At 44.7% G+C, this 23,563-nt stretch overlaps 1 protein-coding gene across 4 annotated transcripts in view; it reads left to right on the plus strand.

The window, feature by feature from the left end:
* HAT1 (histone acetyltransferase 1) overlaps positions 1–23,563 on the plus strand; it is a 490,786-nt gene that overhangs the window by 105,510 nt on the left and 361,713 nt on the right. For all 4 annotated transcript variants that reach the window (XM_086956126.1, XM_086956129.1, XM_086956128.1 and 1 more), the window contains one exon: positions 19,028–19,099. In XM_086956126.1, the coding sequence (XP_086812252.1) occupies positions 19,028–19,099 (72 nt within the window). The remainder of the gene's footprint in view (positions 1–19,027; positions 19,100–23,563) is intronic.

Below are 23,563 nucleotides of genomic sequence, written 5' to 3' on the forward strand. Positions count from 1 at the left end.
CAAGCGGGCCTTCTTAGCGATACAAAGTCGCCAAAGGCTATGTTGTTTTTTATTAGGGATCTTGCATTGATAAGAAAACCACTTTCAATCACGGAACTGGAAATAGAAGGAGCCTTCATGGGTATAGTGACTCCAACGGCTTGCCCCCTATTCTGAAGTCTCAAGGCCGTCAAAGACTTCCTCCAACTCTGCTACAGCACCTGGACTCTGCCAACTAGAAATCATGCTCTGGCAAGTGGTGACGACAACAGTCCTGGTACCTTGAAAGGTGATTTCTGCTGTCCAGAAGCATCAACATCGGCGTAGTGACAACTTTGCAGTGATTGGCATCAACGCATTGCCTCTCCACTGCAATTGGCAATATCATCTCTACTGGCTGCGCGGCTTGACACATCGCCTACATCGTAAAGGGTTTCAAAGCTGTAGCCTTCCTTGACTCTGCAGATAGGCCCCAACGCATCCCATCTATCCACTGGATCGACGATGATGCAACGCCTTGGCGGCTCCTTGCATCGAGTCTTCAACGCTTGCTCCATCCAACGCACTTTGTCAGTGAGACCTGCCTGAGATCTGTAGCTGTCCTGCCTTCCTGCCATCGCAGTTGGCCTGAACCTTCGATTTACCCAGGTCTAGCGTGCCCCCCCCCGCCTCCAAGTAACCCGTTAGCGCTATTAACTTCTCAGCAATATTTTTGATCTACTCTTTAAAAATTCATAACTCCAGTACTAATGATTGGATTTTTGTTGTTTTGGCCTTGTTTTACTCATAAAATTATACTGTTTTTCTAAACCTGTGTGGAGTATTTTTGTGGTTTTATTTTTCATTGTGTTACTGTTTGTGTTGCACAAATCTTCTACACATTGCCTCTTTAGATAAGCCTGACTTCTTTGTCCCAAGCTACCAGAAGGTGAGCACAGGTTATCTTTTAGTGTGTATCTAGGTTGCGCTAACTAACTTCGATTGTGGTCCCTACTTGGACAGGGTGCATACCTCAGCCAACTTAAGACCCAGTTGCTAACACCAACCTTATCAGTACTTGACTCATGCCAATTTTATTGTAGATTGCTTTTGAAGTGTCCTATTTCATAGCAAAACAGGTTGCAATAGTTTGAAACTTTTCTGAATTAAGTTATTCCCTTTTTACTATGCATGCAGGGCACACACCAAAAGTGTCAATGGTATACATGTACATGTATAAGTGGACTATTCTTCAGAACACGTTTATTTTGGACTCCATTTCACCAATGGTTATTTAATAAAATTTGCTAAGGAAGAAAATCGGACGTTATCATGTTTAATTTGCAGCACTTAACACGTTTTATGTAGTTCTTTCTTCCTTCTCTTTCTGGGTTCTTTCCTTTCTTTGTTTCTTTCTGGTTTTCTTTCTCATGCCTTTCATATTCCTTCCCTTGTTTCTTGCTTTCATTCCTCCTTCCCTCTTTTTTTTGGGGGGGGGGGGGGGGCGGGGCTCGGGAGTTTTATATAGCTTAAACTCGACCTGAAGGTATCAGGGCGCTTTACATGAGCACCAGTTGTGTTACAGATGGACACATGCATGTTTTTGTTATGCACAGGGAGATAAAGTGATAAGCCCGTAATCGCATGATGTTGAGCATTCCTGCTGAAACTCTAATTCAGTTCCCCAGTTTCGAGGTCAACCACTCTAGCTGTTAGGCCGCATCCTTAGACCACAATCTTGCTTTTCTTTTTTCCTTTAATTTTTTTCTTTTTTCTTCTGTTCTCTTTTCTTTCCAACTTTCCTTTCTTTATTGCTTTCCTTTCTGTTCTTGTCGCCTGCCTTCCTTCCTGCTTTGTTCTTTTAATTTTTCCTTACTCCTTGTTTTCTTTTATCCGTTTTCTTTCCATCTTTCAATCAGTTTTCTCGTGCTTTCTTCATTCTTATTAGTTTTCTTTCCTGCTCCCCCCCCCCTCTTGTTTCCAGATATCTTTCTCTGCTTTGTGTCTTTCTTTCCTTGTTGCCTTTGGTCCTCTTACCTTCTTTCTTTTCCGATCAATCTTTTCATTTTTTTCTTGCTTTCTTTTTTGCCTTCATGTCTTCTTGCTTTCATTTCTTTCTCAAAGGCAAGTGGCAGAACGATTGACTTTTTTTTAGGTCTGTGTTAGCCAAGACCATTTGATTTTACTAAACGTATTTGTATGACCTATTAGTCATAGGGATTTTCAGCCACCCTTCATACATTTGTCTGTGGTGGCATCATTCATGTTTTTCTCCAATCCACTCTAGATTACATCAAGGGGGAATGAGGCAGCCGACTTCAGCCATTGTCTGACTCCACTATGAGTTATAGCATGCTGGTCTTCCAATGAGCGCATACACCTACAAAGTTGTTCCCTTCAGTGCCAAGGTGTACTTTGATATTTTTTTTTTGTTTGGAGGCCAAAAACAAATTTGCCTGTAGTAGATTCATTTTTCTTCTTTTTGATTGACAAACAACCAGCAGCTTCTCAAAGATTTTTTTAAAACCATGACAAAGCAGGTGTTCTCATAAGACTGGCGGACAACGCTAGACCTATTGGCTATGCCAAAACTTTTTATTATGCGATTTCCTCTTTTGAGCAGTACTGCTTGCATTCAGGAAAACACTATCTATCCCTTGCAGTGCATCGGGTCTGTGGACATTGGTACCAAAGCACTGGTTATCAATGTTGTTACTCCGGAACATTAAGTTCAATAACTTACTCATACCGGTGCTCAAAGACATTATACACTGGTCTTTTGTGTAGTGCATTGGTTCAAAGTAAGGTACATAAAAGAAGCTGAAGCTTTTTTCCAGATTCTCTTTCCATGAGTATATCAGCAGAAAAAAGAGAAGAGTTTTACAGATTTTTGCCTCTAAGCTAAAGCACACTAACCATGCACCTCTACTGCTCACTGATGTCCAATTTCTATGGTGACTGCTGTTCATTCATAGCTCACACCGGACTCCAGGATCTACCTCTGCTTTTATCCCACAGAGAAATTACTACCCTGTCTTCACTGTCACTTTATAGCCCCTTCAGGCTTTGGTATTTTGGTCCTTCCCTGTGACTCCTACTTCAGAAGTGTAAACTTTGAACGGCTTCTGATGAATTCTTCTAATAAGATTTCAGTGACTACTTACACAGTCAAACATGAAGTGGGGTACTTTTTTAATTTCGTTAGCTGGTTTTAATATTTAATAAAAATGTAATGCTTAGTACTGAAGTCCTCAGCCCTCAGGGCATCCTACGTTTGGCACTTGAAGGTCCTCACTGAGAGCATTTGTTTAAAACTCTGTTGCCCCTTTTGAGCTTCTTATCCAACATCTTTAAAAGTTCAGAATGGGCAGATGGATGTGACTCAACACTTTCTCATCACTTGATTGTTGTCGCCTGGAAAGTTGGGCTTTGCGTTTTACAATTGTTTACTGTTGAGTGACTTGGCTGACACTTTATCTAGGAACGCTAAGTCCTATCTAAGATTGGGAAACATTTACGCCTCATCTATAGCTATCTATCTTACTCCTTTATGTAAGTAGGTTAATGTTGTTGAGTAACTCTATGGTAGGTTGTTACTGTGAATCCCAGGGCGAGTGTTTGCTGTGCAGATTCACATTTACTTAAACTTCATAATTGATTGTCTTGTACTTTTTAATTGCTTCACAATGGTAACAAGAAATTGTAGTGTTTATCCCATTAATTCCATGCTTTTAATAAAGCTACCTACAAACAGTCAATTCTGCTTTGAACACTGGGTGTGTAAGCTTTACTTCCACTTGTGTTTATCCCTCCCCTGGAGTTTGGGTTCTCTACTTGTGTTCTTTCAGTGCTTACTTTCCAGATGCTTCTATTTGGTTAATCACTGCATGAGATTGCATGTGATTTCCAGCTGTCTTCAACTTGCATTTTCTACAGCTGTCGACCGCTATCCATGCTGCCCTCTCCTGTGTACTTCTCCCAACACGCCCCTCCATGTTGTGCTTGACTGTGTGTACTCCAGTCGCATTGTTTTCTTGATCATTTGCTACTCCCTGTTCATCGTTGCGCTCTCTCTCGCCTGGTTTCTTCTGTTCTCGCGCTCTACATTGCTCTCTTGCTTGTGTTGTGTTCTTATCCCACCGCACTCCATGTTGCTTCTGACTTTGTCCTCTGTGATCTCCCCCCCCCCCCCCCCCCCCCATGTTGCTTCCACCCCTGCTCTCCTGGTTGCTTACCCCCACCCATTTTACAAAAATAAAACTTTGACTGCACCCGTGTTTTTTTGTTTCTAATTCAGCTGGGATCAATAAATAAAAATGTTTAAAAAGCATATCTGCGCATTTTGGAAGCATTTGCATGCATGGTGCACATATCTACAAATTGACCCGAGCCACTGTGGCGGTTTCCTCTTTAGTCATGCTGCACATCATTGCTTAAAAACATTGGCAAAGCCAGTAGTTTACAATGTTTCTTTCTGTCCCGAATGCGATCTGGAATCCAGACGAGCCTAACTAAGCATCTAAGTGGGCAGAAAATGAGTTGTCCTCCAAATCTGTATTCTACATGATAGAAATCTGTAAACATCTTCGGCATTAATAGTATTAATAGGTTCCCACATAATATACTCTTTTGAAAAATGGTGGTCTTCCAGGAGGGAAATGGGTTTTCCATCAGAGGCGAGCAATACTTGGGGGCATATCAAACTAGTTTCCCTGCCAGGGACTGCTCTTTGCATAGTCTGCATGCCTTACACAAGATTAATGCCACTCAATATTACGCCACCACTCCATTCTGCTCTACGACACTGCTCCACTCTGCTCTATGCTACGCAACCATACTCTGTGGTATGCCAGTCTACTTGGGGGCATATCTGCCAGGGACTGCTCTTTGCATAGTCTGCATGCCTTACACAAGATTAATGCCACTCAATATTACGCCACCACTCCATTCTGCTCTACGACACTGCTCCACTCTGCTCTATGCTACGCAACCATACTCTGTGGTATGCCAGTCTACAGCACGCCACTCTACGACACTCCCTTCTACGCCACAAAGTTTTGGCCAGACTGAACAGCAGCCACGCTGGTGTACAACATGGCTAAAACTAAGTGGCAAAAGCTAATAGGTCTTGCACAGGCAAGACCTATTGGCTTTGCCAATGATTTTGATTGTGGTGGAACTGCATCTGTAGCAGAGAGTGGAATGCTCCCCCCAGGCTGGTGGCAAAGTAGCAACCTTCTTCGCTCAAGTGGTATCCGAGTGCACTGTCTGAAATGGTATGGATGAAAGTGACAAACAGACAATGGCACAGAATTGGACCTGGCCTACAGAGAAAACCGCTGCAGCCCGAAAATAATCCCCACCTCCTATTCCCTATTTGCAGTGTGGCTTTATGAACTAACCTTAGGCTGAGAGACCATGACTGAGCCGTGAATCCGCATGTGTGGTGCTACAGTTCCCAAATGCAGGTGCAATGACTCGCGCTGTGCTGGAGACCCTGTACGTGGTTTTTCTGGCTGAGGTGTAGGAGTGCAAGGATCTTGGCTCATATGGAGGAGTAGAGTTGGTTTGCTGTCGGGCCAGTTGGTGGACTGACTAGGATGGATCATGTAGTATGATTATGACAGAGACTGGGCTTAAGGTGGCCTGTCTGAATTGAATATCTGCCATCTAGTCTAAATTGACCAGAGAGTACAGCAGTAGTGTCTGCCTGTGGACGAGTCACACCAAGGGTTTCACTAATTAAGACCGTTCATTTGAGACATTTTCATGAAGGGAATTATCTGGTGCTTAAGAGGGAAACCAGAAAGAAGCACAGCCAATTATCTTTTTTTGAAACATGACCACAATCTCAAAGATGGGACCCTGAGACTTTGAGGTGCAATGGAACAGTATGAAAATTGAGGCCCCCTAAGAAGACAAGGTTGTATTAGCGAAGGTTAGAGAGAACAATGGAAGTCTGAACCCAATGCAAGCCGTGGCACCCCCAATGCATGACAAAAAGTAAAATAATTGTGACTGTTGAGTTTGGGAAAGCTCTGGTGGGTGCTGAAACCTGGAACTTGAGACTAAGGGAAACCTTGATGGAGGGCGAGGTACCACTACTGATTAAGATCTGTAGGTCTGGCAATGCAGTGCTGCCAGTTTGGTCGTGGGCTGGAGCCTGAGGTGGAAACGAAAGGGGCCTTGGCAGTCCGAATTTGAAGAGACTTTAAATAACTTTGAGTTAGCCCAGCTTGACATGACACAACCTAATTTAATGTAACGTGACACCTAGTTTCATAACAGCCTTTGTGCTTGAGACCCCCCCACTCCCCCTTCACTACACCAAGGGTATGATTTTAAAAGTCTAGTTCCATTTTTGGTTACCAAAAAATGCATGTCTTGCGACCTTACGCTATTGTAATGTAATGCCGTTTATGATTTTCAAATATAAATACAGACCCAAAATAGCTTGTTTACCTGTCCTTTTATATAGAAAAGTAATTGTAAATGTATTTTGATACACTTCCTTTCATTTTAATTAGATTTGCGAGCTAATGGTTGGGCTAATTGACAGAATGGAAAGACAGCCCCCAAAAACGCCTACATTGCCACTAGCTAGGCTCTGCCACTATTCCAGTTCCTTCTTTTCTGTTCAGTCCTGATTAACCACCCTTTGCACCTTTTTGAGCATGAACTTGCTCCTTCTGAGGGATACTTTTAAATGCAGATACCTTACCATGTGAATATTCCCCAGGTATCGGACTGGAACCGAAACCTTTAAAGCAGTACTCCTGTGTGCCAGTAGGTGGCATCATGTGGCTCCATGCCAATGTAGTTCTGCTGCGGAAGTGAAGGACTGAGCTTCATATAAGCACCACATGTTCACCCTAATGTCTCCATTCCTTCAGATGTGGATCTGGAGCAGCTACTTAGACTTTTCAAGACTTTTTTTTGTCAAATTCTAATTTTTGTTGTGGGCAATGGAAGATGTCACCTACCAAGACAGCAGAGTTTAAACAGTGTGGGGACTGCTGCAAATGGGTGTCTGTGACAGACCCTCAAGAGGTGTATCTGTGGTGCCTAGATGAGGAAAACGACTTAAGGACCTCATAGGACTGTGCCCAGATAAACTAGAAGGCCATGCTTAATAGGCTGAATTTAATGGGAAGGTGCTGTACCTGCACCCAAAGTCGTTCCTGTGGAAGATCTTCATTGCGGTTGAAGTTTGAGCAAGTCTAAAAGGACTCAAGAAATCTAAGTAGGAATAGGCCCCTTCTTTTGAACTCCAGAGAAGATGTGATGGATCAACATGACCCTAGTCTCACTCCTGAACCTCCATTGTAACCAATTCCATGCTGAGTCCTGCTGTACCCCAAATTTCTGTTGCACGGACGATGCAGTAGGTGGATGCCCTGCTGCATATTTTTGGCACATTACCAGTTCCCTCTGGTGAGCATTCGGGCCCCAAGGATCCTTTCGGCATCCAGTTAGACTTCCGTTGGTGGGTCTACTCTTTGTGCTGTTAGTGCCCCTCAAACCCAATTAATTGCTGACTTCCATTCTGATGCCACCGGCTGTGTGGGTTTCCTTTGCATCTACACTGTTGTCAATGGCAGGGAAGGACTCTCAACATTTTGTGCTCTCCCACTCTGGGATGAATTTACCCTGACTTTGCCTGAGGCCACACCCTGATCCCAACAGAGCTCAGCCATCCGGCAACTTATCCTATTCTGATACCTTACCCTAACCATAAGCAGAGCCCTGACTTTACACAATCTTTTTGGTGCAGATTCAGACAATGACTATTTTGATGAAGGTGATGATTTTACCCCAACAAGAGGAGACCTATTGGTATTGGGGACTACTAGATGCCAGTGACCTGGACTCTGCCGCAGAAACTGGCCTCATTTCTCCATCCTCCTTTGCTGTGATTATTCAGAAGGTGGCAGAACTACAATTCCCTACAATGGAAGTGAAGACTTATTATGAAGTCCTCCAACCTGATCACTCACCTACAGAAACTCTATTGCTTTTTTACAAAGCCCTCCCAGGTGCCCTCATTGGCATTTTAGTTGAACTATGTTCAGGACTGTCAGTTAAAAGGTAGTTTGCTAATTACCATCGGCTGGTACCAGGTGACCATGCCTTCTTACACATCCTGTGGCAGAGAGCTAGGTGCAGATGTCCACCAGTAAGTTTAATCCTGCGGCGTTCCCCACGTGATTGTGCGTTTTAACGAAGAGACTTTTGGCACGCCCATCTTATCCACTAGCCTTGCTCTGCTGTCTGTAAAAAAAATACCAGCTGGCTTCTAGACCCATTCTCTCATGCTATATGGAACACAGTGGCCCAAGGTTCGCCAGGATCTCCAGACAGCCTTTGGGCCATCCTGATCCAAACTTTCCAGGATGAACATTTTAAGGAAAGCGGGGCATAGCACATTCTTTGGGCCTGTCCGCTATGTCGAGGCCAGTTGCATCAACAAATTTGTTGTTCATAAAGGCGACACCCTGGGCATTGGACACCAGTGGCAGCAGATGTTCCCCCCCCTTCCCCCCCCCCCGCTCATCAGCTCACCAGCTGCTGCAAGACCTCTTTAATGCGTCCTTCATGGCACACAGCCACCCATTTGGGGGCAGGATTTGGTATTTCCTTTTACGGTGGCAAGCCATCAGGTCAGACAAAAGGGTCCACCAATTTCTTTCTTCCCGCTGCATTTTTCAACACCATCCATGCTGCTGATGGACGACCAAATGTCCATCCTACAGCAGGAAGTGCAGGCCCATTTTTTCTAAGCGGCTTTAGAGAGGGTTCCCCATTCGAAAGTAGTAACTTTTTATTACTCTTGCTGATTTTTTTTTTTTTCTAAGGACTGAGGCCTTCGTCCTATTTTAGATCTTCACCCTCTCAATGTCTTCCTGTGAAGGACACATTGAAGATGCTCACACTAGCTTAGGTCCTCTCTGCCCTAGACTGCAGAGACTGGATGGTAGCGTTTGACATGCATGACACTTAATTCCATTTCCTTGCCCTGCAGGTCCACAGTAGGCCCAGGAGCATTTTCAGTTTGCAGTGCTCCTATCTTGCCTTATCAGTGCCCGTTTAGGTGTTTTCAGAAAGTAATGGTGGAGTTCCCAGTACACTGCCATATGACGGGCGTACCAGCCTTCCCCTTCCTCGAATACTGGCTGTTCGAGGCTTGTTTGCCCCATGCAGTCGTCAACCACCCCCAGACGACTGTGATTCTTTTGACATAAATGGTGTTTACTGGTAATATGCCAAAGTCACACCTGACTCCTTCATTTGTGCTCCTTTTCATTGGAGCCATTCTGGATACTGTACAATTTAGTGCCTTTCCCCTTGGGCAGAGTCTCCAGGAGGTTTAGTCTACAATCTCGATGTGTCGGAGTCTTTTCTGGGTCTCAGTGCAGATGACTAAGGCGGCTGGGATTGCAGGCCTCCTGCATCTTTCTGGTGACACATGCTTGGTGGTGCATGCAGGCTCTGCAGTGGATATGAAGGTTCAGAGGTCACTACACCAGTGAGACATGTCAAATTGTATCCAGGTTTCAGTGGGACTGCAAAATATCTGCAGTGGAAGCTGCTGGATTTTAATGGAGATAAGTGGCAGACTCTTCTCAAACTCCACCCACATTGGGCAGTGTTAACAGATACATCGCTTCTGGGTTGGGGAGTCTACCTGGGAAGGCGGACGCAGCGGCCTTGAGTCTCTGGTGAAGCATAATTCCATGTAGATTGGTTAGAGTGAGAGATTCGCTTGACGTTTAAGGCCTTCCTGCCCACCATCGGAGGAAGACTGGTGTAGGTGCTTGTGGACAAAGCCACCACCATGTGTTATGGCAGTAAACAGGACTGGGTGGGCTCCTGGGTCCTGTGCCAGGAGGCTCTACGCCCCTGGAAGTGACTGGTTTGTCCAGGAATTTCTCTGGTGGTAAACCACCTAGTATGGTCTCTAAATGCTAGGGCTGACTAATTCAGCCGCCGATATCTAGCCGACCACTGGTGACAGTTCAATATTTGTAAGCGGTGCAGGGCTTCTTCCATCAAGTGGAACATTCTGGCTCAGTATTTTGGCCACCTTGAGATTGTGCAATGTCATCACTTTTACACATTGGCGTTAACATGGAGGCTTTCTCTCTGTAACTGATTCTGCTTTGAGTGGAGCTTGGGATGTCTATATGTCTTCCCACAGCTGCGTCTCTTTCCCTGAGTTCTGAATAAGATCAAGAAAGATTATACCAAAGTGATCCTAGTGGTGCCCCGATGTCCGTGGCATGACCATCTGTTCTCTGATTAAGCTGCCACTTTGGGGGGGATCTTCTGTCGCAGAAGCAATGTAGGATGCTGTGCCTTCACAATCTACATCTCCATGCTTGGAGAGTGAGTGGTCATTGTTGACCTCATTTGACCTTCCTCCAGAGGTCCCTGATGTCATCTTGGCAACTGGTCGCCCATTTATAAAGTTAGTGTATGATAGTCTTTGGGACAAATTTGTGGTTTCGTAGGGCACTCACCTGATTGACCCCCTGTCTGAAGTTTAGTTTGTTTGGTCACTGTTAGGCACCACCGAATATGTTAATTTGACGGGATGACCATGCCTTTCCATGGCGGCGATGTAGCCATGGAAAGGCTGGTGGGAATTGCCTTGGGGGCCCGTTGCGTGCCCCTGGGAGAGCTGCACTTGAGGGGGGTGGGGAGGGTACCAACCTTGCCATGCACAAGGTGGCAGGAACCGCGCAGTGCCTGTCACGTAGTGCATGGCAATGCACAGCATGCCTCTTTGTAAGCAGCACTGCAACAATGCTAAAGATGCGGAATGCGACCGCCAGGGTGGCGGTCGCATCCTAATTGGCAGTGCAGGACCGCCGCACCGCTGGCGGCCGGTCCCAGCACTGCTAGGGTGTCCGTCGAACTTCAGTCTGCCCGCCATACTAATGAACCCCATTGTTTGAATAATTCACTTTTTGAGGGGATTCCTCGGGCAAAGAAAGGCGATTCAGTGCAGAAGCAGACCACATCTCAATGCGTTGTGCTCTGCATCAAGATCTGCTACGATTAGCCAAGCAGCAACCTTTGGAAGGCCTAAGGGCTCATCCCACCAGTCCCAAACCTGCTACCTTTGCGTTGATACATGGTGTACCTGTCCTGGATGTTTATCATCCAACTATGTAGTGGTCAGTACATGTTTTCGAAGCACTACTGCCTTGACTGTCAAGTCTGTTGAGATGGGCATTTTGCCCACTCGGTCCTACAGGACTTTTTGGTTTGAGCCAGTTCAAAGACCCACCACCTGGTGAGGTACTACTATGGTATGTTCTCACAAGGAATCTGCGGTTAGAAGTAACCATTAGAAGAACAAGTTTCGGGGAAGCTCTTTCTTGTGGATACTCTTAACTACTGATTTCTCACCGACTTCCCCCTTTCTGTGACTTGCAAGTTTCCATAAAGTCCCAATTTTGAGGTTTGCACGCTGTTCATGTCAATTTGTGTATTTTGAGGAAGTTTGCAATGTACTTCCGTATATAGAGATGGCAAGTCATTGTGATTGGCTAACAACTGCATTTACAAAAGTTAAAGGCAGCCATGTTGATTTTAGGTACATTTTGCATTTTGCCCTTAGATGGAGTTAAGTATTATATTTGATATTTTTCCCATACCAATTACCACTTTATTAAAGTGGTAATAAGGTGTGAAAAAAGTATCTTTAAGTTGCTATGTATATTTTTTTAATGTACAAAGACCGTACTAAAAATAAATTAGGAATAAATATATTTAAAAGAGAAAGTGGCCAGCCCTTACTGAGCCTTCAATGGCCCCAGGACCCCATCCCCTGGGGCTGGCTCACATACTGTGTCTAGGGGAGCCCACCCTGAGACTTGGTAGTTTCCCTTAATGCACAGGTATGGAAACTTGGGTTTCCTCCTGCATGGTGGATCCATTTTCAATATCTCCTGCCAAACTGGAGCAAACACAGTCTTATCCCACCCGGCAGGAGCTTTAAAAATGCCGGCTCAGAGTAAACTTGTATTTTGTTTCCCTGCCCACACTGATGCTGGCTGGAAAACTAAACACACATTGCCCGCGCCTGAAGGGAGCAGCGTAAATAGCGGCTTCTCTGGACGAAAGCAATACTGGCTCCCATATCATACAGGGACACAGCTGGGCCTATGTGTTTGTGGGTGCCCCAGGTGGCCACCGGGGCACCCGCCTGTATTAAATTTAGGCCCCGGGAGATGGGGGTCAATGGGGCTGTAATAGACTTGGGGGCTCCCACACCCCTCCTTTAAAATAAAAGCGTTATGGAGTCCCTAGGGCCTATGAGATCTATGAAGGTTGGGGGTGTATGTGGCCCCCCTCCCTATGAATTACTATGCTCCAGGGGTTGGGATACCTGGGACATAATAAGGCTCAGGTTGGGTGGGGGGGGGGGTCCTGGGGCCTCCCTCTCCTTTATAATGTAATGCAGACCTGTGTGATTGGGTCCCTGGGGGCCTAATAAGGCTTGGCGACGGGGGTCACATGGTCCCATCTTCCCTTTTTAGGTCGAGTTCACTTGAACCTATTGCTGTCCATCCAAAAGCTGACTTTTTACGATGCAGATTTTCAAAAGTTCACGTGAATCCCAATCACGTGACCAGCTCTCATGCACGAGCCTTCCCCCTGCCAGCAGCCTTTCTCCCTTCACAGCCATCTGTTCCTCTCTCCCCGCCGTCACTTATTCACGGCCGCAGGCCGTCCTAATTGTTCACGGCCGCAGGCCGTCCTAATTGCTTTTTTTTTTTCAGCCTGGCTACTTCAACGGGTTTCATTTCCTGGCAACTTCAAAGGGTTTCACGCCTAAACACGTTATTGCTATCGTGAAGCGCGCATGAAGCATCCGAATTGCTGCACGCAGGCCAGATGTCAACAAAGCCAGGGATTTCTCCAAAGCCCTGCCTTTTCCCGTTTCATCTATATCTGCAGCGTTTAATCCACGTCTTCACTGTGGCAACATACTTCATTTTTAGTGCACTTTCTATCTAGTGGCTTTCCTACGGTGGCAGTAGGAGACATGCTTTTTAATCCACCCTTCTTTTTCGCCATGATGTGTAATCCTGGGCAATCACTGGATGTAAAAGTCAAATACATAACAATAAATTCGAAGCGCCTGCATGAAGCATCCAAATTGCTGCACGCAGGCCCGATTTCGACAAAGCCAGGGATTTCTCCAAAGCCCTTTTGCGTGCGACGAGTTGCATAGGCCTCGGCGCGCTTTTAGTATCTGACTGTTATCGCTTGTTTTGTTTTCTGGGCGATTTCATATAGCGCGAACTCCCACCCAAAACAGTGGCACCTTTTACATGAGAGCTAGTTGCATAGTACAAGAACACATTGCCTTCTCAAAGCCGCAGGAACATTAACTAATTCTCCCACAGTCACAGTATAGTGAGCTGACATTCTAAATTGCACCTGGCTTTCTAGCTTTTCGCTTGCAGTTCTGGGCATTACGCCACATTCTTGTGCTTTTAGTACATTGCCTACTGTCATGTCACTAATAGGGTGCTTTATTTATATAGCACACACATCTCAGACGGAATCACAGGGGCTCATGCCACATCCAGCGCATTTTACATGTCCTGTTTTTACAAAATACCACTTTTTACCATTTCTTAATCTTACGGAAAAAGGTACACTACGCTAATATAAAGCTTACTTGGGCTCCCGCCTCCCAGGGTTGCATGCAGACATGCTCTATATTTGGCTGAAACTCCTACACTACACTATGATAGAATTGTAATTTTAAATTTGGTTTCACTTTTGTGTGCGCAGCTACCACTTTCCAGAGCACATTTTTTTCTCGCCTCCCCATTATAATACAATATTATTTAATACAATATTTCTCACATGTTATAATAAATGGTGCACGTGTTCCTTTTATATCGATTAACATGCAGGGAGTGCTCCAAAACCAAAATGCTATTTTGCTTCATTAGCAGTAACTCTATGCAGCGCCTCTAACGTTTCTTTCCTGCTCTTTTAAAACAGCTGAAACCAAACTTACAGCAACAGCGCACGGAGGGCTCTGAGAAATTGCCACACAGAGCTCTGGGGGAGGGGGGGTTGGGGGGAGTATTTGGGAATAGACTTTTTTTGCCCATTGTTAAATATCACAAACCAGGCTGCATTTTATACTAATAGGGAGCGTTATTAATAGCACAGGGGCCCTGGATGGAATCACAAGGAAGCATGCCACATCCAGCGCACTTTACACGTTTTCTTTTTTCAAAATACCGCTTTTTGACCATTTCTTAATGTAACGGAAAAAGCTACACTCTACGCTAATATGAGCTCTGTTGCGCTCCCTTCCTTCCATGAGTGATATTATACTAAATGGGGCATGCGTCCCTTTTATTTGAGTAAACATGCAGGGAGTGCTCCAAAACCAAAATGCTATTTTGCTTCCATAGCAATAACTCCATGCATCGGCGCAAATCCTTCCTTCGAGGGCCCTAGGGAAATTGCCACAAAGAGCTCCAGAGGAAGTCCCAGGGGCTTATGCCACTTCCAGCAGGTGATATTTTCGTGCTGAAACGTTACATATATTTAAATTATCACTTTTTACTTGTTTCTAAATATTGCGAACAAATTTGGACCCTACCCTACTACACAGCTCCGTTATTAGCACACAATGCTCCAAATAAAGTCACAAGTGCTCACGCCACATTCAACACAGTTTACACATATTCTTTTTAGACAATACCACTTTTAACAGCTTTTTAAAATTAGGGATAAAACATCAGGGACGCTAATAAGGTGCTTAAATACATCCAGCAGGAGTCACAAAAGATCACGTCACATCCATCGCACCAGACTTCATTGGAATGCGCCCCACTCGCTCGCTGCCCTGCCCCCCCCCCCGGCTCTTGAAGTGCGACGCTTTGCCAGCGCTTCCCTCCCACTCGTTTACTACTGCCTCCCCACGACCTCAAAGCAATGCGCTTTCAGCCCTATCACTACCCCTCCCACCTCCCAAACAGCATTGAGCCGTGAAGACTTGTTTCACTTAACAGCTCTCTGCTGTCGGTATTTTACCCCCTCAAGCGTTTTCCGTGCGGCACTGAGCTGCACAGACACACGCTAATGAGTGGCCACATTTTTAGATGATGTGAACACCGCTTTACTTTCTTATCAACCATCTCCAACCACCCCCACCCACGGACAACACCGAAGGGCTCACATGCTAACAAACACACTGAAAAAACGCAGCCATACTGGAATAAACACACTAATGTCTAATCGCCTTACAGATCAAAGATGACTTGAAGGTCTGGGTGTAAGAGGTATTGGTTAACTTCTCATAACCTCCTGAACTCCTTTTCCCCTGTTGGCACGATCTCAACGCCACAGCATCACTCTACGCCACAGCATCACTCTACGCCACAGCACCACGCAACTCCACAGCACCACGCAACACCTTAGCACCACGCAACACCACAGCACCACTCAACGCCGCAGCATCACTCAACGCCACAGCATCACTCAACGCCACAGCATCACTCAACGCCACAGCATCACTCAACGCCACAGCATCACTCAACGCCACAGCATCACTCAACGCCACAGCATCACTCAGCACAACAGCATCACTCAGCACAACAGCATCACTCTACGCCACAGCACCACTCTACGCCACAGCACCAATCAACGCCACAGCACCACTCAACGCCACAGCACCACTCAACGCCACAGCACCACTCAACGCCGCAGCACACCTCAACGCCGCAGCACACCTCAACGCCGCAGCACACCTCAACGCCGCAGCACACCTCAACGCCGCAGCACACCTCAACGCCGCAGCACACCTCAACGCCGCAGCACACCTCAACGCCGCAGCACGCCTCAACGCCGCAGCACGCCTCAACGCCGCAGCACGCCTCAACGCCGCAGCACACCTCAACGCCGCAGCACACCTCAACGCCGCAGCACACCTCAACGCCGCAGCACACCTCAACGCCGCAGCACACCTCAACGCCGCAGCACACCTCAACGCCGCAGCATCACTCAGCACAACAGCATCACTCAGCACAACAGCATCACTCAGCACAACAGCATCACTCAGCACAACAGCATCACTCAGCACAACAGCATCACTCAGCACAACAGCATCACTCAGCACAACAGCATCACTCAGCACAACAGCATCACTCAGCACAACAGCATCACTCAGCACAACAGCATCACTCAGCACAACAGCATCACTCCGCACAATAGCATCACTCCGCACAATAGCATCACTCAGCACAACAGCATCATTAAGCACCACAGAATCACTCGGTGCCACAGAATGCCACAGCACCCCTCAATGCAACAGCACCCCTCTCAATGCCACAGCATCACTCAACGCCACAGCACCCCTCTCAACGCCACAGCACCCCTCTCAACGCCACAGCATCACTCTCAACGCCACAGCATCACTCTCAACGCCACAGCGTCACTCTCAACGCCACAGCGTCTCTCAGCGCCACAGCGCCACAGCGTCTCTCAGCGCCACAGCGTCTCTCAGCGCCACAGCGTCTCTCAACGCCACAGCGTCTCTCAACGCCACAGCGTCTCAACGCCACAGCGTCTCTCAACGCCACAGCGCCACTCAATGCCCCAGCGCCACTCAATGCCCCAGCGCCACTCAGCGCCACTCAATGCCCCAGCGCCACTCAGCGCCACTCAACGCCACCGCACCACTCAACGCCACCGCACCACTCAACGCCACCGCACCACTCAACGCCACAGCACCACTCAACGCCACAGCATCACTCAGCGCCACAGCAGGCCACAGCATCACTCAGCACCACTGAAGGCCACAGCATCACTCAGCACCACTGAAGGCCACAGCATCAATCTGTGCAATCATTCAACAACAACTGGTTCTAATATGTTCTCTCAATGTTTCAAGCTTTATTACAAATGTCGCAAAAAGATGTTAATATTTCACTTCTGTTCTTGGATTTTCATCACAATAAAATACACTGAACATAATCTTCCCAAAAGTTATTTACCAAAGTTTAAGCTATTGCCAATATAAATTACAATAACTTTTATTTAAGTATTAATTATTAAAAAAATAAAAGCCATTGTTATTTGTAATATTAATACATCTAAGTCATGTAAATACAACACATATCGCATTGCAAATGCTATGTCACGTTTGCGAAAGTTAAAACTATTGGCATTGTAAATGACAAAGCTATTAATATCGCTAGTTTCAAAACCAACACATAAATAAAATATTTGTCATTTAAAATACCAATAGCTCAAACTTTCCTAATGCGAGACCTATTGCATTGCAAATGCTTGTTAAGAGACGTGGCCCCGGGAGATGTGTTCCCCTGGGCTTAAGGAGGCTCGGGGAGAGAGTATTCTAATAACTCAAGGCTGTAGTGTATGTTCAATCTTTTCTCTTTTGGAAACATTATCTCCAGAGCCAGAAATGTGTGTGGAGTATGCTTCAACACAATTCTTCAACTGTCATCTGCACAGTTACTCTTCTGTATAAAAATGTATAACATGTTCGATACCTCTACAGACCTACAACGCATTAGGAGCACATACGTTTTGTAAACCTTTACATCCATTAGCCGGATACAGGTTGTACAATATTAGGTAGAAAAATAATATGGTAGTTACCCTCCACTATGTAAACAGTGAAATAAACTAAAGCACTCTTTTAATTATGTCATTTGAGATCTCATCAGGATTGTCATAAATGTTGTCATGGAACAGGTCACCAAACTAGAACGTCACTTTACCCTTCCATTTTTTTTCATAATAAAAAATAATTATATATATGTGTATGTATATAGACTAGAAAGCTAGAGAAATTAAAAAAAAAAATATGGTCTTGGCATAGTTAAATAACAAACGAAAACTGCTTTTCCTATCAAACTTTGAAAACTGCAGAAAAAAAATCACCATAAAACAAAATGTATTTACCTTGAAGTTGAAAGCGTTGAGACAGCATCCCTAGCTGTAAAATCTTTTTTTAAATTCATAATTGTATAATATTTTTGGCCTTTATGAATGAAAATCACCACAGTTTTGCCCGATAGCTTTATTTTGTTTTATTAATGTGTGGCCCATTTTGTGATAACAAACACACAAACGAGTAATGATGATCTCTGTCTAAGTTGGTCGCATGCTGACTTACTCGTGTGTGTCTAGGAGAGAGAAAGGAGGTGAAAAATCTTGCCCCCCCCAGTTTACATGTCCGACTTTATTATTGTAACATGACCTCCACATCCACTCTGCTGCCACCCAGCTCATCACGCTGTTTGTCTTTTTTTGTGTATGGGCCACTCCTCGCTCTCCAAAGGTGACATCTACAGAGCTTGCCAATGTGCTGCATGCTCCTGCCTCAGCAGAGGTGGTGGTAGGGCTGTAAGCTCCCGTCACCCCAGCAGGCTCCAGCTTGGGTACTGTTGAAGTAAAGATTGCCGCCTCAGTATTTTGACTGATAACTTCATGTACAAATGTGTCCGCTTGATTCAATAATAATGCTCCATACTTCAGGAATAATAGTTATAAAAAAAAAACAGTGGCTGCAATGTGGTTGATCAAAAAGTGAATAATAAAGTGACTGACTGAAGAGGGCAGACCTATTGGTGTTTTCTACATATGTATGGTGTAACTCTTGTGAGACAGCTGAACCTTTTTTCTATTCAAACCAAAAAGCGCTAAAGAGACTAGTTCCTCATTCCCATGCAATTATTAGTTACAAACTTAAAACTCTTGCGACAAGGTTTAGCCCCATGTCTTATCCTTTTTTAGAAATATTATTGTTTTAATGCAGTTGGGGCTTTCCTTGTGTTCATTAGCCAGCCCTTGACAGTAATTCCATTTTAAACTCGTTTGAAAGTAAACAATACAGCTGTTAATTTTCCCATCAATGTTCCACTATAAATTACTATCAGTATTACTAACCTTCAATGCTGTGTGTTTAAATGGTGTAAAGCATTCTATTGTTGAAAAACGTTAGTATTGAGTTAAAGTATTTTACAATTGAACTGTCTGTTTACTATTTACTCCCTAGGACTCAATGATATGGAGAAGACGTTGGCAGAATTTAAATGCCATGCAAATGATGCAGTGAAGCTGAAATTAGGTAAGATATTGTGACTTTTTAATGTGCAGGAGACAGCAGTGTTTGGTAACAATACTTTAGACTTTAATGGGTAGAACTTTATCATTTACTGTTACAGACAATCTCAAAGAATTGAGCTTGTCTTTTGGAAAAATCCAAGTTGCATGCGTTGAAGGCCTGGTGATAAGTGTTCTCCTTTTTAATGTAATAAATAAAAATAAATCTACCTAACGTTGGTTAGATTTCGCATCCAGTTGAACTATGAACCTCTTGCATTCTGTTCCCCTTATTTCACAATTTGAACTTGCTTTCATGCTAAGTGAAGTAAGTCTTTGGCCTTGGTCTGGCTCATTATACCAAGTTTTCCCACATTTAAGTTAAATAGATAAAGGGGGGGAGGTAGCACCCCTCCCTTGCAACTATACACTGTTTGGACACTTTAACGAAAAGGGGTGACCCTGTGTCCCTCGGAACCTGGGTAATTAATGGTTAAACAAAAGAATGGTTCTGTTGGGTAAAACAGAAGTGATTTAACAATGCTAATAATGCAATCCGAGAGGAACGCTCTCCAATAAACACAGCTCTAGAAATCAGTACTTAATGAATGTCATAAGAGCAAATGTATGTACTATGTATTTATAACAATTACTTCGTCTGGAGATGACATCCATTACAACTGTAGACTGTCAGGATCCCATCCGTCTACTGCAATATAATCAATTTGACTATATTGCAGTAGACGGATGGGACTTGGCACCACCGTCTAGCTTCTCTACCGGATTTACTCCAGCCACAGATTATTTGGCCATTGTGCCCTGCTGATTCAGGCCGAGTTTCTCCGGCCTCCTTAAATAACTGTTTCGCCATCTAATCTGCCCACCCGCACCTCTGTCTTGAGAAAGACGCGCCGTGACCACCACTGGGGCACCCAAGGGTCGAAACGTCAACGCTAGTCATAGGTCCAGATCCACCAGGATTCCAATAGGAAGAATAGGAATCCTTGGCTACAAATCATTATCTGGCCTTTTAAAACACCTGTATATATTGTATATATGAAAATGTTCTCACTGTACATATTGTTCACATTTTGAGCACCCTGCACAAATGTCACTCAACTGCACTTCAACTTTGATTCCGACAGTCTGCCCATGTAATGTATGTTCTCTGAATGAATTAATTCTGTTGTAAATACATAGTACATACATTTGATCTTATGGCTTATTCATTAAGTACTAATTTCTCGAGCTGTGTTTATTGGAGAGCGTTCCTCTCGGATTGCATTATTAGCATTGTTAAATCACTTCTGTTTTACCCAACAGAACCATTCTTTTGTTTAACCACTGTTTGGACACGCCATTGTTTGATGTTGAGAGGATTGTGTAGTGGTCCAGATTCTTTGGTTAAATGGAAGGCCTTCAAATCATTTCTCCAATTCTTACTTTCTTTCCTAAGGCCCTAGCTTTCGAGGTTATATATGTAATCTTATGTTTTTGGGGCTCGACGTATGCTGAATGTTTGTTAAACCTGCTGCTAGGGCATGTCACTTCCACGCATCCGTTTATACAGTGGAGCAAGAATTTGGTTTTGATTGACTTGTATTGATAATGAAAAGAGAAAATTGTACTTTCCCTGTCACTAGATTTGCACGCCACACAGACCTGAAAGCCCCAAAAAATAAGAGCATGTATAGTTTCTCGACCGTTTACTGAAACGTAGAGTGGACGCTTACATTCTTTCAAAAGGTAGCATCACTTTATGTTCATATTAGATCACCAGCCTAAACTGAAACGGTGACACCACTACTCTGTTCAAAGAATATATATCCAGCTTCATTACCGACACAAGTTATCTAGGAAGTTTCACAGAGTATCAAATAGAAGGTTTAACTAATTAGTTATAAAGTACTTCATAAACCTTTTTTTTTCATTTCTATTCGTGGTAATAAATTGACGGTAGAGTATACAAAAGAGTGATCAAACTAGGACTGAAATGTAACAGATTTTCAGAGATTCAAAGAAGATCATTTTGGATATAGTGACTCCAAATCGGAATCTTGCAGACATTCTGTTTCAGCTTCATAGTCTGGCATGTACATGCTGGTCACCACTGGTTTTGGAAGTATAGGTGTGAAACATGTTTTATCACCATAGGTATCTGCTTGTCTGGTCTCAAAGTTCCGTTTCCTCTTGTAGTTGCGTTTTTCTTCTGGTATCTGTGCCGTTGGATATAATCTGGAGCTTTGTTTTGTTTAAATTTGTGATGTAAAGACACCTTTGTTACTGATAATAACAAGGAACAGTGGCATCAAACACCATACACCTTGATGCAGCCGTGGCACCATCAGAAGCTGGCTTTTTTTCCAGAAACGATCTAATGGGGGAGTTATAGGGACCTTATTGGCAACATGCAAGCCAAACCTCTAAAAAGACAATGACTTTCTTCGTTTTATTGGCCAGCAGGGGGAGTAAAGTTTTATTCAAACAGTATGGTTAGATTTCGAGTTAGTGAAACCTTTACCTGCAGAAGTCCAAAGTGTGGATTGAGCCTGTCTTTCTCCTAGGATATTCTGATCAGGAGGAGCAGCTCCCCAGCCCCCACCCCCAGGCCAGCAGACCATTCGCTTTTAAGCTACCAGGCAAGTCTGAGCCCTCCTCTCACACCTGCCCAGGCCCCTTAAGGCCTTGCTGGGTGCACCCCAAATCATTCTCCTCCATCTTGTGAATTGCAGCCTACCTGTCCCCCAGATTGCAGTGAGCAGAGTCCAGGAAGTGGTAAGGAGACAGACTAGTGTCTCTTCCCAAAACAAGTTGTTTTAAAAAACGATTTTCCCTTTTATGTGATTACTGTCTTTGGATGTGGTTGTTACAGTTTAAATTGCAGTTTTGACCTGCCTGTGATTGCATATTTTATCACCTGTTTTGTGTTTTAAACTTGTGGCTTTCCCTGCCCATGATTGTTTGTATTCAACGTGTTGAATAGTGGGATTTGCAGTCCAACCTCTGTTGTTTTGTCCCTCTCATTCCTTGGTGACAAATCTGTTTTTCCTCCTAATTTCTCTTTGCTCTGTGCTAAGACCTGTGTGTTAAAACAGTGCACCCCCAGCCACCATTTCCTGTCCCCCCCCCCCCCCCCCCCAGCAACAGGGATATTCTACATCAGAGGGTGCTTCTGTGAGCTGTTTAACACCTTAGCTGCGTGTAAACATCCCTCCCCAGTGCTGCGCTGTCCATTGGAACCAGTGCTGAATGGACGTCCAATGGTCGTGCGCAGCACTGGGGAGGTAGCGCTGCTGACGACCGTTGGCCGTCAGCAGCACTTAAGGGGTTAAACTGTATTTACTGGGGCCTGTGCACTTCGTATTTTGGCCAGCAGGGGGAGTAGTTTTATTCAAACAATATTGTTAGATTCGAGTTAGTGAAGCCTTTACCTGCAGAAGTCCAAAGTGTGGATTTAGCCTGTCTGTCTCCTAGGAGATTCTGAACAGGAGAAGCAGCTTCCAACTCCCTGGCCAACAAACCTTGTCTGAGGTCGCTGGGACCTTATATGGTCTGCTAGTGGTTGGCACATGTGTATACTGATTGGTGGTTGTATCTGATGTTTCTATTGGGTTAGGGTTAATGTCCTCATTGGTTGGGTATTTGAGGGTTCTTATTGGTTTCTGGGTCTGTGATTCAATCATTGTAGGGTTGGGGCTTGGGTTAGGCTTTCTATTGGAAGTAGGGACTAGGGCTACCTGTGCCATTGGTTGCATGGACTTAGGTTGGGACTACTGGTAGGGCTAAGGCCTTCATTGGACATAGAGATCAGGCTTTTTGAACTGATTGGCTGCTTGGACTAGGGCTAAGATTGGCTATAAGGTCCTGGTCTCCTATTGGTTCTAGATTTTAGGGCTAGTGTTGTGATTGGATAGTGTTAGGGCTAGGGTTCCCATTTGCTGAAAGGGTCCTCTGATTATTAGGGCTATAAAAGGCCAGGCTTAGGGCATCTCAGCTAAGGGCGGAGAGGACAAGGGTAGTTGCCTGTTTGAGCCTGTTAATGGCGGAGAGGACAAGGGTAGTTGCCTGTTTGAGACTGGTCGGGACTAGGGCCAGAAATGCTGCTCTTTTTTCTCATTTAGCAATACCCAGCCCACATCATCCACATCTACAGAGCAAAACGCTCACACCAAATGTACACCACGCACAACACTATGCACAGATTATTGTACCAGCATGCACCACCAACCCAAACAAACCTCATCTACACACCCTACTATCCCAACTACCACACATATCCACCATCACCCACAAACAGTACACCACTCTATCCTATACCATTAACCAATACATTCATCACTAACACAACGCCAATCAACACCATACATAACTACATCCAATTCAGACACTCTCCCAGCTGTTATTGCACCTAACAGACTACCTTTTATCACTAACAAACATATAATGATCCTTCCATCAGTTGTCCAACAAACACCCTCCTCTCCCTTCT

Source organism: Lissotriton vulgaris, chromosome 2_1 (genome assembly GCF_964263255.1).
Source record: "Lissotriton vulgaris chromosome 2_1, aLisVul1.2, whole genome shotgun sequence".
Lineage (NCBI taxonomy): Eukaryota > Metazoa > Chordata > Amphibia > Caudata > Salamandridae > Lissotriton > Lissotriton vulgaris.